Below are 13,055 nucleotides of genomic sequence, written 5' to 3'. Positions count from 1 at the left end.
CCCCCCTCCCCGCCCCCATTCCTCAGAACACTTCTCACCATCAAAGTTGCCGCCATCCCAAAAAACTAAGTCACCAACCTCTCCTTTCCTTTTACGTCCTCCCCCCCCCCAAACCAAACTAAACCACACACAACCAAACCAATCCAAACCCAATCAAACCACGACATCGACATCCACAACAACCAGATCTTGATTTCATGCAACAAGTCATCATTATCCCACCCCCAACTAAACGCAGAAGGGAACGCTTCACCGCGACGAGGCAATGTTCTCTTACGGGGCCTAGTATGTTGTCAGTAAACAAAACTGCATATATATATGTATATATAAAAGAGACGAGGAAGAAAAGAATGATTAAAAGACGTATTAATTGCCTACCTAAATTTTCCATACAAAGAAATGTAAACAACATAGAAACGCAAAACTGAATTTGATATATATCCAACCTACTCCCTTCAATCCCTATAAACAACTCCCCTCTCTTCCCCACTCCGTCCCCTCTCATCACCCATTTCCATCTTCCCCCATCCATCCATCAAATCAAAGCTCCTCACCCAAGAATCTCTCCCCGTCCCCCCTCTCTCTCCCCCATCTAAATCCTCGCCTTCCCCCCCGCCGCCCTCTCCCTCCTCCTCCTGTATTGCTCCCGAAACTGCATTCTCCCCACAGTCCCCCACCCCACCACCCCCACAAACAGCAACGCCCACGTCCCCGTGATGATGCCTCCAATGGGAAAAATCAGGATATTCAGCCCTGGCACCACGAAAGTCGAGCCGTCTTTAATAACGAGCGTTTGAATCGGGGGCGCGACCTGGGATTTGGTGGGCACGACTTGCGTGGCGAAGACGCCGTTGACGAAGGTTGCTTCTTGACTCGATAAGGTGGTGTTGACGAGTTGGCCGGTGGCGTTCATGGCTGTGAGGGTTACGGTTGGGACGAGGATGTTTTGGAGGGATGTGCTGTTATCTCGTTAGTTCGGAATTCAATGGGGAGAGAAGAGGGGACGTACGTTCCGCCCGGTGTAGCGAGCAACTCGCGGTTCACCTGTCCCACAAACGCATATGCCTGCGCCAGCTGCGGGACTTGCGTCTGTCTCTTGCTCATCTCCACAGCTCTGGGCCAGGAAATCAGACTCGAGTCATCGGAACGCTTCGTCATGGTCGTGGCGTTGATGGCTTGTACCGTGGCGCCGCTGTATGAGAGTCCGACATTTACATTCTGCGATGCGATGTTGGCGAAATCACCCGTTGGGGCGCCGACCATGTATAGTCGTAGATCCGCCTGGAAGATACCGGTTGTCTCGTTGAGGAAGGGGAGGTTGTAGCAGACTGCCATGCCCGAGGGGTTGCTTGGTCGCCCGTTGAGTGCTTCGAGGGAGGTGGTACATGCTGCGGTGGTGGCTTCGTCCCATTGCGTTATGTTCATGGTTGGGATTTGAGCGGTGGTTTCTTGTCTTCGTTCGATGGGGTCGATGATCGAATCAACATATCGTCGCATCACCTCCTCCATGGAATGATCTTTTCGTGCGAAGAGTCCGCCATTTCCTATTGCTCCTGCCGTTGCCTGGCTTGCCAATAACCCGGTTGTGAAGATTCGTGCCAACATGTTTGCGTATAATCAATATATAATAGGTCGAAGAGTCGTATCGTATCGAACGTAAGGCGAAGAGAAGAGAAGCAGAAAATTATCCGTCCTGCGGTCGAAAAGATGGTTCAATGAACGTGGTGAGTACGTCGACTCGAAAGAATGTAATTCCAGCACGAAAGGGTACTCGGAATAGGGTCCTGCCCAGAAAGGTATCTGGTGACCTTTTGAGATTCCGTTTCTAGACCTCGCCGAAAGATGACTATGAAATAAGGAAACTAAAAAGTATGTATATGAAGAAGAAGTGATGAAGAAGGGAAAGGTCAATCAATGGCCGTGCTTCAGAAACATTATGCGGTGGGTGGTAGATCTGGTGGATGGGAAGGGAGAGGATGGTCGAGATGGGGGTTATCAAACGCTAGAACACGTTTAATGGCGTGAGGATGTGCTGGGGAGGGATGGGGTGTAGGAGGGGGTCGAGGAGAATTTGCTGTGCTGGGGTGGTTGAGGCGAGTGGGGAGGACTCGGAGGAGGCTCTTCGGGAGATTCGTGGGAGATTCGTGGCTGGAGGCGGCGATATCAAACAAGGTGTGTCGGATGGAGCGCTGATGAAGCCGCTGGTCTTGTATTAGCGAGAGTTTGTACTGTATTCAATAACCATTGAGACGTGAGAGGTTGTAATCAATCTTGGATAAACACCGTATTCTCCAACTAACCAGTCAACCTACCAACCTCACCTACCTACAGGTCTCAACATCCAAACCTCACTACCGCCGCATACCATACGTGCAACTCCCATCCTCTCCTCCTATCGACCTCATCTCGTCCTGGCGCTCTCCATCAACCATCTCTCATGAAACGTTCCTCAAGGTCGTTGGAATCTGCGACTGCCAAGACGTCCTCTCCCAAGCGCACGGCTAATCGTCCAGGATGATGCAGCAACTCTAAACGGCCGTTGCAGGGGTTATTTCGTCTTGGCACTAACTTCATTGGGCGTCAGACTGCCGAAGTGGACCCTCAAACCCGCGTCTGGGTCGTCGTCAGGGGTCGACGTGTGGCAGATTGGTTCGGCGGTGAAAATTGCAAGACGCGCACGAGGATTGCGAGACAGTCTGGCACGACCACTGATGCGAGACTTGCCTCGGATGATGATCATTTGACTCCGTTTGTTTCTCAATTCATCATCATCACTATGAAATCGCGAGATTGTTTTGATTTTTGAGAGATCGGATGAAAAATAGAACATCACCAATTAATCTTCCAGACCTTCTCTAGTGTCGCGATTCCAAAAATAGATCTTCAAACCCGACGTCGCGGCCGCGTCAAATGTCGGCCACCAACACAAGCGCCGTAATCTCTTCAACGACCATCTTCGGCATCCAGCGCCACGCATCGTATGGTCTGCAGCAAACGGCCGTGGCGCCGCAATTTCGCAGGCACTGGCAGTCTGGCAGTGCAGATTTCGTACATACGCGGGGTAGGTACCCGTATTGGTGGGGGATACACGATGAGGTCAAGCTCTTGGTGAGATATTGAGTGGAAGAGGCGTGGGTTGACTGATCATGACTGTATTGTAGGTGAGTTGCGAGAGGCGTGAGTTGACTTAGGTACAGTATTCAATAAGCGCGATGTACTTGGTGCTGAGTGGTACAACAACCTCCTTCACAGTCATACAAGCGGCGCAAAATCAACCTTTAGCGCTAGGAAGTTGTTCAGCCCTATGGTCGGGACCAGATACACGTACTTGAAGGCGAAATAAAGATATAGCACTGCCCCGAGCTAGGCAGTGTTCCATTCTCTGGGCAGTGGATTAAGGTGAGGTGAGAGTTTCTTGATCCTGTTGACTACATGCTTGTTACTTGCGCGTCTATTTCATCCGGGAAAGCTTTTCTTGGCCAGATTCATGAGAAGTTCATAGAATGAGCTTTTATAATGCTGACAATTTTTGTGCTGATTACGCGTTTGTTTGTTTGAGTTCACGCTTTGGTTGGTGGGGGGAAAGGACGTTTATTGTGGTGGTACCTTAGAACAGTTCTGGGAAAGGAGGTTATTTTCTTGTCAACTACGTGTTTGATGGTTTTGCCCTTGTTTTTGACAGGCGTTTCTTTTATTGAGTCGGGAAGATGGAGAATTCTGTGGTAGTACCATAAAATAGTTCAAGGCAACGAGTTTCTTCTCTCATTGATTACGTGAGTTTTTGGTTTTGCGTTATTTCTGCATTTATCATTTTTAATTATTTTCATTGAGCCTCTTTCAAAGAGTGCTTACAACAGAAGTCAAATGTGGCAGTACCATAAAATGGTTCTAAGAAGAGACATTCGCAAAATGCTTGAATTGCTAAAGAAGAGTTGCGACATTTCCCTTCCTACATACAAGCGCCTAATCGCTATATTTCCCAATCTGTAATATCATGACAGAAGCCATCTCCTGTCCCGTCACACTACAAATAATACCCTCCTAAGTAATGACCAAATAGCTCCGACACCATACTCTCTCATACCTAATATCCCATTCTTCGTCCTATCGCAAGACCCAAACACATCCTCCCCTCCAAAATACCCATCTCCTACTACATCTCCAGCGTCCAAATCAAATCTCTATCATACCAAATCACAACCCTTTCCATCTCCCTCATTTCCCCCTTCTTCTCCATTCCCCTCCCCCGAGACCCTACTCACACATCCACATAATCCACTGAACCAACCACCAGACCATACATACGCAACCCACGGCGAAGGGGATGCCCAAACCCGCGAGAAACAGAAAATCCTCTGTGTTAGAAGGGAAGTCGTCTGAGTCTGGCGTTTTGGTTTGTGGCTGGGTGGTTGTTTTCGGGGTATTGGACTTGTTGGTTGTTTTGATGCTGTTGGATTTGGTCGTGGTGTTGGGTTTGTTGGTGTTGTTGGGGGTATTGGAATTGGTCGTGGTTTGTGGCTTGGAGGTGCTTTTGGTGGTGTTGGGTTTGGTCGTGGTTTTGGTTGGCGATGGTTTAGTGGTATTGGGTTTGGTCGTGTTGGAATTGGTGGTGGTTTGTGGCTTGGTGGTGTTTTTCGTGGTATTGGGTTTGTTGGTGGTTTTGGTGACGGAGGTTGTGGGTTTGGTGTTAGTTGTTTTGGCGATGGGTTTCGAGGAAGTGGTTACCGTCTCCGAAGCACCAACATCCGCAACTGTTCCACCCGTCGAAGAATTCGCGGGAGCAGAAGCAGCACCCGAAGCTACTTCACCCGACGCAATCTTCTCTCCCGTCTCAGCACCTCCTGCCCCAGCAGAACTCACTATTCCACCCTCCACTCTCCCACCACTTGGCAAATCCGGCCAACAACTTCGGCATTCGAGCGGCGCCTCATCAGATAAAACTCTTGAATTACCCGTACCCACCGACGTCCTAAAAATCTCACCATTTTTCAATAGTTCTGTGTTGATAGCTTGGCCGTTTAAGGTCTTTTGTAATAGTGGGTGCAGTGCTTGGTGTTGAGGTGCTGGTAGTGCTACTTCCCCTCGCATCTCCGCCTGCCCCTCCCCTCCCTTCGCCCTCCCCCCATTCTCCAACACCCCTTCCCACGGATTCACCGTCTCCTTCAACAACACCTTTAAAATCTCTTGTAAACACCGCACCAGCCGATCGATCTCCGCTAATTCGTCATAACTTGGCGCCGGATAGGAATGCGTTAGGAGATGTTGATGCTGCGTCGTTTGAGCTAAGAGATGCGCGCTTTGAATACGCGTGGATAGGCTTTGCAGGGTGAGCAGCGTGTGGAAGAGGGAGCCGTGGTTGAGGTTTGAGGGGGCGGGGAGGGGGGAGTTGATGCTGAGGGGTGGGTAGTGGATAGACGACCGAGCGAATTCCCTCCCCTTCCCGTCTCCCTTCAGCCATCTCTGCGGCTTTACCCTTGCCCATCAACTCTCCTAGCCGGATCACCTCTTCTATCTTCATGTAATCCGGGACTGGCTTTGTAGCTCGAGAGGCTTTGGACTCGAGCTTTGATATCTCTTTCCTTCCCTCGCTGTCCAGAGACGAGAAATCGGATTCTTGAACAAGTTTAGCTACTGAAGCCTCTAACGTCGTCGCTGCGAGACGTAGGACTTCAGATATCTTTGTGTGGTCTGGCGTCGCTTTGGAGTCGAGCTCGCGAACTCCTCCGCTGTCTAAAGACGAGATTTCAGACAGCTTGGACACTTCATCCTCCAACGTCGTTGCTGCGAGACGTAGAACTTCAGATATCTTGGTGTGGTCTGGCGTCGCTTGAAACGCTTTGGACTCGGTCTTGGAGAGTTCTTGAACTCCTCCGCCATCCAAGAACATATCTGTAAATCTCTCAGCGGCTTTACCCTGTGCGAGGCGCTTGCTATCTATATACTCCCTTCGTTGACGTGCTGGATAATACTTCCCCAAATCCAAGTCCAGCATCTCATCGACCTCCCTCGATAGCCGCCTCAGCTCGACTACGTCTTCGTCGGTGGGTGCGCACGTGGCGGAATCGAGGATTTGCATGTGGAGACGGTGCCATTGATTGAGAGGGTGTTGGGCGGGTGGTTGCTGATTGTTTGGTTTCTGGGCATTGGAAAGTGGTTGTGGTTTCAGAGATTTTGGTTGGTGAGAATCGGATGCTGGATGAGGATCAACGAGAGATGATAATTCTTCTAATCGTCGCGCAATTTTCGAAGCTTCAGCCTGCGTCGTTTGCGCTCCCAGACGAATTACTTCTTCTATCTTCGGTGCCGTATCTGTAGCTTGTCAAACAGGCTCAGCGGCTTTGGATTGTGTCTTTTGGCTAGCGAAGCGAAGAAGGTCTTTCGTACCTGTGAGGGCTTCGTGAGCTGTGTTATCACGGAGTTCGTGAGGTGACTCGTGGTGATGGGGAGGAGATTGGGATTGGAGATGGCTGGGAGTTTGAGATTGAGGTTGAGGTTGGGGAGGTGGTGCTTCATCTTGATCTTGGCCTTGCTGTGCTTGAACTAACCCTCTCCCCTTAATCAAATACCCAAGACCCCTCCTCTCCAGTATCTCCCTTACTCGTCGTTCCAACTCTACAGGGTCGGATGGTATATCGAGTTGGTAGGAGTTGAGGAAGTTGTGTGGATCTGGTGGTGGATGGTGAGGTTGTAGTGGTTTGTTTTGTGAGTGTGCCGCGGAGTTAGACAAGCTGGTGGAGGGGGTGTTGCGAGGTTGAGAGGTAGAAAGTGGTGGAATCTCTTGTCGAGTAACCTCCGAACCCTTCAACTCTCCCCCACGAACGCCCTCTTCATTCACCGTCTCCTCCGTGGACGTGGTTGCGGGTTGTTGTTCTGAGAAATGCTCGTGAACTTTACCAGACTCTTCACCTAGACCTGGCGCTCCAGTCTTAGGTGCATCTTCAGAGGTCCACTTCTCGGTCATCTCTTTTAATGAATGTTTCCAATCTGCTAGTTCGGTGGCGGAGAGGGGTTGGTTGGGGAGAGAGAGGGGCTCTTGGGTGGGTGTTGAGAGGGTGAGTTGCGGGGCGGCTTGCGTGGTGGGTGAGGAGGTGGAAGGCGTGCAACTCGTGGGTGGTGGTTGAGCAGCAGAAGGTGGTGAAGATTGTTCACGGCTGAATGCTAGTAGTAGTTGAGAAGTCGAAGGTAAGGGAGGTGGTTGTTGAGGTACTTTGGTTTGTTGGGTGTTAGAAGGTGGTGAGGGGTTTAAAGTTGATCGTGCCAGTGGCTTTTGAGATTTAGGTGAGTGTTCAGAGATCGGGTTAGAATGTGGTGAGGTGTTGGAAAGAGATGGAAGTTGTCGTTCAAGTCCCGGTGAGTGGTCAGAGAATGGATTAGAGTGTGGTGAGGTGTTAGATAAATATTGGAGAGTCTGTTGAGTATTCATCTTCCGACGGGGTGGAGGTGGTGGTGGTGCGCGTGTCATGATGATTTTACTGAGTGTTGTAGAAGGTCTTGGTTGTGTGTGATTGTAGGTGTTGTGGTTGTGTGTATGTACGAGAGTAGCTTTGAAAAGAAAGTGTTTGTGGAGGAGTGGATGGGAGTTAATATAGACACTTTACTACGCTATTGAGGCTGTGCGCCATACGTACTGTTCTGCCTGTTAGTAAGGGTGAAATGGGAGTGAAATGGGAGTGAAATGGCTGGGTGGTTGTGGTGAAATGGTTGTAATGTTATAGTGAAATGGCTGTGATTTTATAGTGGTGTGAGAGTGAGTTACCTATCCAGTCACTTGGGAGGGGTTGGGCCGTTTATTCTCTATTCAGCTGGTTTTTGGAGGGCTAAGGTGTGAAGGAGAGATGAGAAATAAAAACGGCGGGTAGAATAGGTGGGGATAATAAGATTAAGGTATAGTTTTTAAGATTTAATGTTGTAAGATGAATTTTTATAAGTCTAGGGCTTGTTACTTTACTTTCTACCTCTATTTACGTAGTAGCTTCTCAAGTTAAGACTTTTTCGGTATAGGAAGGAATACGATATAAGAGTTTTTATTTTAGAATCATGTTAGAAAGAAAATCCGTATAAATACAGTCTTATATAACCTTCCATTGTATTCTCTATTTATAACCCTTATGATTTTAAGTGAAACTCTGTGTTTCATCTATTCTCAATTTCGATGTATTGTTTATATAAAAAGCATCTGAATAGTAGTATATACATAAAAGCCTACGCTGCAATCCCCGCTACAAGAGAAGTGATTCCCATTTCCATAATTCTTCAACACATCTACACTCTCCCCACCTCCCCACCCCTGATCATCACCCATCCCTCCACCCCCTCCCTCATCTCTACCTCCCTCGTAGCCACATTCATCCCCCTCTCAACCACCCATCAACCCTTCTAGCACTCTCAAAAAAAGACATCCCAAATCATTGAGATACACATACCAAGCATAAACCCCGTACATACACTAGCAAAACGACACAAACAGTAAAAAACTGGTTCGCAGATTGCCGCCCGGGGCGGCTTGGGAGAAAATGCTGGTGCTGGAGTTGAGGGAGAGGATGGAGCAAAGAATCGAGAGATGTTTCCCCCCGTACGACCTATGAGATTTCCTAGCCCATGACCGTTGATATTGATATTAATAAATGCGTTGACAGGGGTGTTATCCCGTTCTTGTCTGGATTTGCGTAATAGTTAGTAGTGAGGTTAGAATAGAAATAAAGAATTTAGTAAAATAAAGAATAGGTTAGTAGAGAAGGGCTTCTATTTCTCGGTATATCTACCCCCTCTATATGTAATTTCTACTAGCACTAAATCTAACACAATCTTTCCTATTCCTAAGTATCATCCCAAATAATCATCCAGAATGTAAACCTAAGTCGCCCCTCCATTATCCTTTCTGTCCCCCAAGTCTTACCGAACCCCTCTCATTCCTCACACCCCCCAAACAAACATGCAAGACAAGTAAAGCAGAGACAGCAACGCCATACAGAAAATAATGAAAATAGAGATGAGGGTTAGGTCTTCGCAGAGTCCAACGAGGACACAGGGATCGTTGGTCGCTGGGGTGTGGACTTGCGCATTGGCACGTGTGTTTTCTTGAGCCTTTGAGGGTCGCTTTCCTCTGGGCGTGGGGTTTTGAAGTAGCGGTGTTGGAGAGGATGGCTGGGCGGTAGATTGGGATGGTGTGGCAGCGGAAGCAGGAGTCTGGGTATTTGGAGTGAAGAATTGAAACCCCCATTCCATCCCAGACGTCTCGCTGGTAGCAGGCGTTAGGTTTCTCATACGATTAATATCAATACCGTGGCCGTTGATTGTGATGTTTACGATTGGCGGTTGAGTTACGGCATCGCTGTTATCGTGTGTTTTGTTGTAGGTTTGGCTGAGTTGTTGTTGGACGCGCAGTAGCTCTTGAATTGAGGACAGCTGGCTTTGGAGAGCTGCTACATTTGGTTGGGAGAAAATGGAGTTTTGCAATTGAGTTATTTGGGCTTGGCTGGTTTCTCGTTGGACGCGCAGCATTTCTTCCATTGATGCTACTTGACGTTGGAGAGTTTCTAGGTCCGGTAGGGATGAAAGAGAGTTTTCGAGTTGAGTTATTGAGGCGTGGTTGGATTCCCGGTGGGCGCGCAGCATTTCTCGGATTGATGATAGTTGGCGTCGACAATCTTGGCTGATGCGGTGGGAGGATTGGAGTTGGGGCTGGGGGTTGGGGGGAGATTGACGGACCATTTTGATGGGAGGTGTGGGTAAGTGACGGATGAGCTGTATGCGGGTGATAATTATGGAGGTTTGATTGTGATGGTGGAAGTCTGGAGACAAGAGATGGTGGATGAGCCGCCTGGGATTATATGATTTAGGGCTGGTGGGACATGTGTGCTCTGCCACACGTCAGCTGGAGGGAGGTGATCGTGAATTATAGCACTTTCACTTAGTAGAGTTTTAATTCATGACGTGGCTCCTGAATTCATGGAGGCTGAAAGACTGGGAGTTCACTAGTGTTATGTTTAAAGAGCTTAATTGTTTGAGAATCTATTAATGGTCTGGGATGTTTTAGTATAAACCTCTTTATTTCTTTCATTTAATAGTCCCTATAATAATTGTTCTACTTAAAAGAACCCTTCAAACATTTCCACATGACCAGAAGCCTGAGATTGAAAAATCACTCGACATCAAAGAACTTCTCATATTGGATATCTTATCGTATGTATCTTCTCATTATCGCTAATCGTAGTAAATTTTTGATATGATATAAAGTCTTTACTTGTCCCAAATCTAATGCATCTAGAGACACGCAGCTATCATCTCCAGTGTGTCATCTATACCACGTCATCTTCCCCTCAACCCCCTTAGACCTAACACATTCGGTGGCAAGATAGCCATGCAACCCATCCGAAAGGAAATATCAAAAACATAATCAAAAACGTGAAGAACATATAATCTGATGTCTGTAGCTGGTATCGGTAGGGTGTGTTTGTGTTATTTCTGTCATTTTGCCCAGCGGGTGGGTGAGAGTCGCCATAGTTGTATGCTTGAGGGTCCTGGTTTATGTTTGGTTCAGTGACGTGATGCGACTCGGTTGATCTCCAAGAGCCGTTATTGGCTGAACCTTGGGAATATGCATCATGAGAAAAGTCGTCGTGAGAATTAGCGTAAGAAGAATCATAATCCTGCTCCATATCGCCTGTATCGCGTCTTTGCGCGTCAAAACTGGTATGAGCTGCAGCTATCGGTATGTCAGACCCCTCATCAAATTCCAGCCTAAGATATTCCAGCCTATCCATCTCTACGACTTCTTGGTAGGGAGGTGGTGAGATGTCAGGGTCTGCGTGTTCATTTGCTGCGTTCTGATAATCGTTTTGGATATCGCTTTCCCATTCGTCATGATTTTGGTTTTGACCGGATTCGGCGATAAATTGTAGCTGCTCATGGATCTCCGCGGCTTGATGATGTAAGTCTGCGAGTTCTGTTTCGGGGTAGACGAATGAGTCTTCGAGTTGAGTTATTTGGGTTTGGAGAAGGTAGAGTTGGTCGAGTAGTTGGGCATTTAGGGGCGTCTCCTGAGGTGTGTCTGACATTTCGGCGGGTGGTAATGTTAGATGAGATATGAACAATGTTGGGTGATTGGTGATGGGGCTAAGTGGGCGAGTTACTTTTGTAGAGAAACTGTGTGGCAAGAACGTAAATCAAGCAGATAGGTCTGCATGCGAAGGAGTTTATATATCCCCTCTACCACCCTAATTTTGATCATCCTGAGAACATATCTATACTCTATTCGCCACACGCCCCAAGGCTATCGTCATGTACAGATGAATTGACTAGTCCCTAGTCACCCACCCTGATTTCAACTGGTACATGTTTTATTCATCGAGATTTCATATATGACGTACCATTAAGTTGGTTAATATACTATTTAAATGAATCAAAGCGGCGTTTTTGGGGTAGTTTCATAGGACGGGATGATAGTATGAGTCGATTGTGGATTGATTTTGGGATGAGTATCTGAAGGGTTGAAAAGGAGTGCGATTAGAAAGTTGCTGAATGTTAGGGAATAACGTATCTAGTTTGGACAATTTTGTGACCTTGAGCGTATAGAAATTGGATAGTGATCATGAACTCAAGTTACCTAGAGAGCCTGTGACATGTTACAAACACTATGACACCCCCTCGATGATTTGAACAGTATAACCTTTACTGAAATGGCCAATGTTCAACACGAACTTTTGCATTTAGTGTTAAAGCTCTGGCGGTAAAATAAGTTATAGTCCTAGTCGTATTGTGTAGATGTTGTAGAAAGTGTAGTTAGTAATAAAAATGATATAGATATAGGGAACGGTTCTTGGACGCTTGACTTTTGCTTGGCTTTCGGATGAGCAGAGAGGACAGAGGAGTGAGAGGAGACTCAGACGATAATATGAATCTTTCTAGATCTTAAAATGAGAAGAGAAAAGGAGTGCGCAACCTCGTTTATAGAACAGATTTTAGAGATGGCTAGACCCTTTTTACTCTACCTTACGAACACAACACTTCTCATTTCACCCCACCACAGCGCTGAGCTATTTAATCCATCTCCCAAAAAGCCATCTCCAAAGAACAGATAGACATCCATTTCCAAATCTCTCGTCCATAGCGCTCATTTCCTCCTCTCCGTTGACATCTCGGACTTGATTCTCCTCCGCTTTCTGCCCATCCTTCCGTTGTTCTTGATTATCTTTTCCCCCTTCTCCTTGTTTCCGAATTTGCACCCCTCGTGCGCGCAAAATCTCTCGCGTCTCGGCCACTTGCCGCTGAAGATCTTCGAGCTCAGAGTAGGGATACAGAACGGCGTTTTCAAGGTCTGTTATTTGGGCTTTGAGGTAGCGGAGATGATCCAGGAGTTGAGCTGTTGAGAGGTTTGAAGGGGCGGTGTGTAGCATTTTGACGGGTGGGAAGTTGTGGCTGTATCTTACGGAGAGGAGATACGTGATAAGAATGTGTCGCTTATGGTTATGTATAAAGTAGAGAAATTGTGTAGAGGAGTTGGATAGGAGGTAATTTCTATAGGTGTTAAATGACAGTATAGTTATACTGTTTAGTTCTACTCAATACAACCGAGCTCTACTCGCCGTAATGTATTACTGAATTAATAGTTACGGAACACTTAAATTGACGATTCGGCTTCTGGTAAGTTAAAGTTCGCTTCTTACAATTATACTAGCTTCCTTGAAAGTTCCAATACCTTGCATTGATCCGAGTCTTAAAGCCAAATCAGTATTGATTCACCCTTCCCTCACCTAAATTCTCACTAAACCAAACCCGAAACCCACCCATGGGGTATCTAAACTATAGTAGACATCGCGTACTCACATGGAAACCCATCAACAGAAGTAGGAAGATAACGCAATCCTCGTCCACGAAAGGTACAGCACATTATGTTACCAACGCTATATTTAACAATACCCCTTAGCCGTCTAATTACTTCACTGCCTATACTGAAACCCAGTTCTGATGTTATAAGCACAATTACTGACACCGCTCTATGAAATGATTTCAGAAATGAATCGTTTATTGGTTACTACTCACAAAATACCAAGTCA

General features: G+C 47.1%; 5 protein-coding genes across 5 annotated transcripts; all 5 read right to left on the bottom strand.

The window, feature by feature from the left end:
• Positions 1-592: 592 nt before the first annotated feature.
• Positions 593-1,605, bottom strand: GLAREA_09411 (uncharacterized protein; the record flags this gene model as incomplete). The annotated part of the gene is made up of 2 exons (XM_008086008.1): positions 593-959; positions 1,010-1,605. The coding sequence occupies 2 exons, from the start codon at positions 1,603-1,605 to the stop codon at positions 593-595; spliced, it is 963 nt and encodes a 320-aa protein (XP_008084199.1).
• Positions 1,606-4,254: 2,649 nt separating this feature from the next.
• On the bottom strand, positions 4,255-7,462 carry GLAREA_09410 (uncharacterized protein; the record flags this gene model as incomplete). Its single annotated transcript, XM_008086007.1, has 3 exons — positions 4,255-5,230; positions 5,307-6,309; positions 6,385-7,462. The coding sequence occupies 3 exons, from the start codon at positions 7,460-7,462 to the stop codon at positions 4,255-4,257; spliced, it is 3,057 nt and encodes a 1,018-aa protein (XP_008084198.1).
• Positions 7,463-8,913: 1,451 nt separating this feature from the next.
• GLAREA_09409 (uncharacterized protein) lies at positions 8,914-9,711 on the bottom strand (the record flags this gene model as incomplete). The annotated part of the gene is made up of 1 exon (XM_008086006.1): positions 8,914-9,711. The coding sequence occupies one exon, from the start codon at positions 9,709-9,711 to the stop codon at positions 8,914-8,916; it is 798 nt and encodes a 265-aa protein (XP_008084197.1).
• Positions 9,712-10,334: 623 nt separating this feature from the next.
• Positions 10,335-11,057, bottom strand: GLAREA_09408 (uncharacterized protein; the record flags this gene model as incomplete). The annotated part of the gene is made up of 1 exon (XM_008086005.1): positions 10,335-11,057. The coding sequence occupies one exon, from the start codon at positions 11,055-11,057 to the stop codon at positions 10,335-10,337; it is 723 nt and encodes a 240-aa protein (XP_008084196.1).
• Positions 11,058-12,035: 978 nt separating this feature from the next.
• On the bottom strand, positions 12,036-12,395 carry GLAREA_09407 (uncharacterized protein; the record flags this gene model as incomplete). The annotated part of the gene is made up of 1 exon (XM_008086004.1): positions 12,036-12,395. The coding sequence occupies one exon, from the start codon at positions 12,393-12,395 to the stop codon at positions 12,036-12,038; it is 360 nt and encodes a 119-aa protein (XP_008084195.1).
• Positions 12,396-13,055: the final 660 nt, after the last annotated feature.

Source organism: Glarea lozoyensis (genome assembly GCF_000409485.1).
Source record: "Glarea lozoyensis ATCC 20868 chromosome Unknown GLAREA4, whole genome shotgun sequence".
NCBI classification, from domain to species: domain Eukaryota; kingdom Fungi; phylum Ascomycota; class Leotiomycetes; order Helotiales; family Helotiaceae; genus Glarea; species Glarea lozoyensis.
Note: the sequence above shows the minus strand (reverse complement) of the source record. Positions and strands in the feature narration are given on the sequence as shown.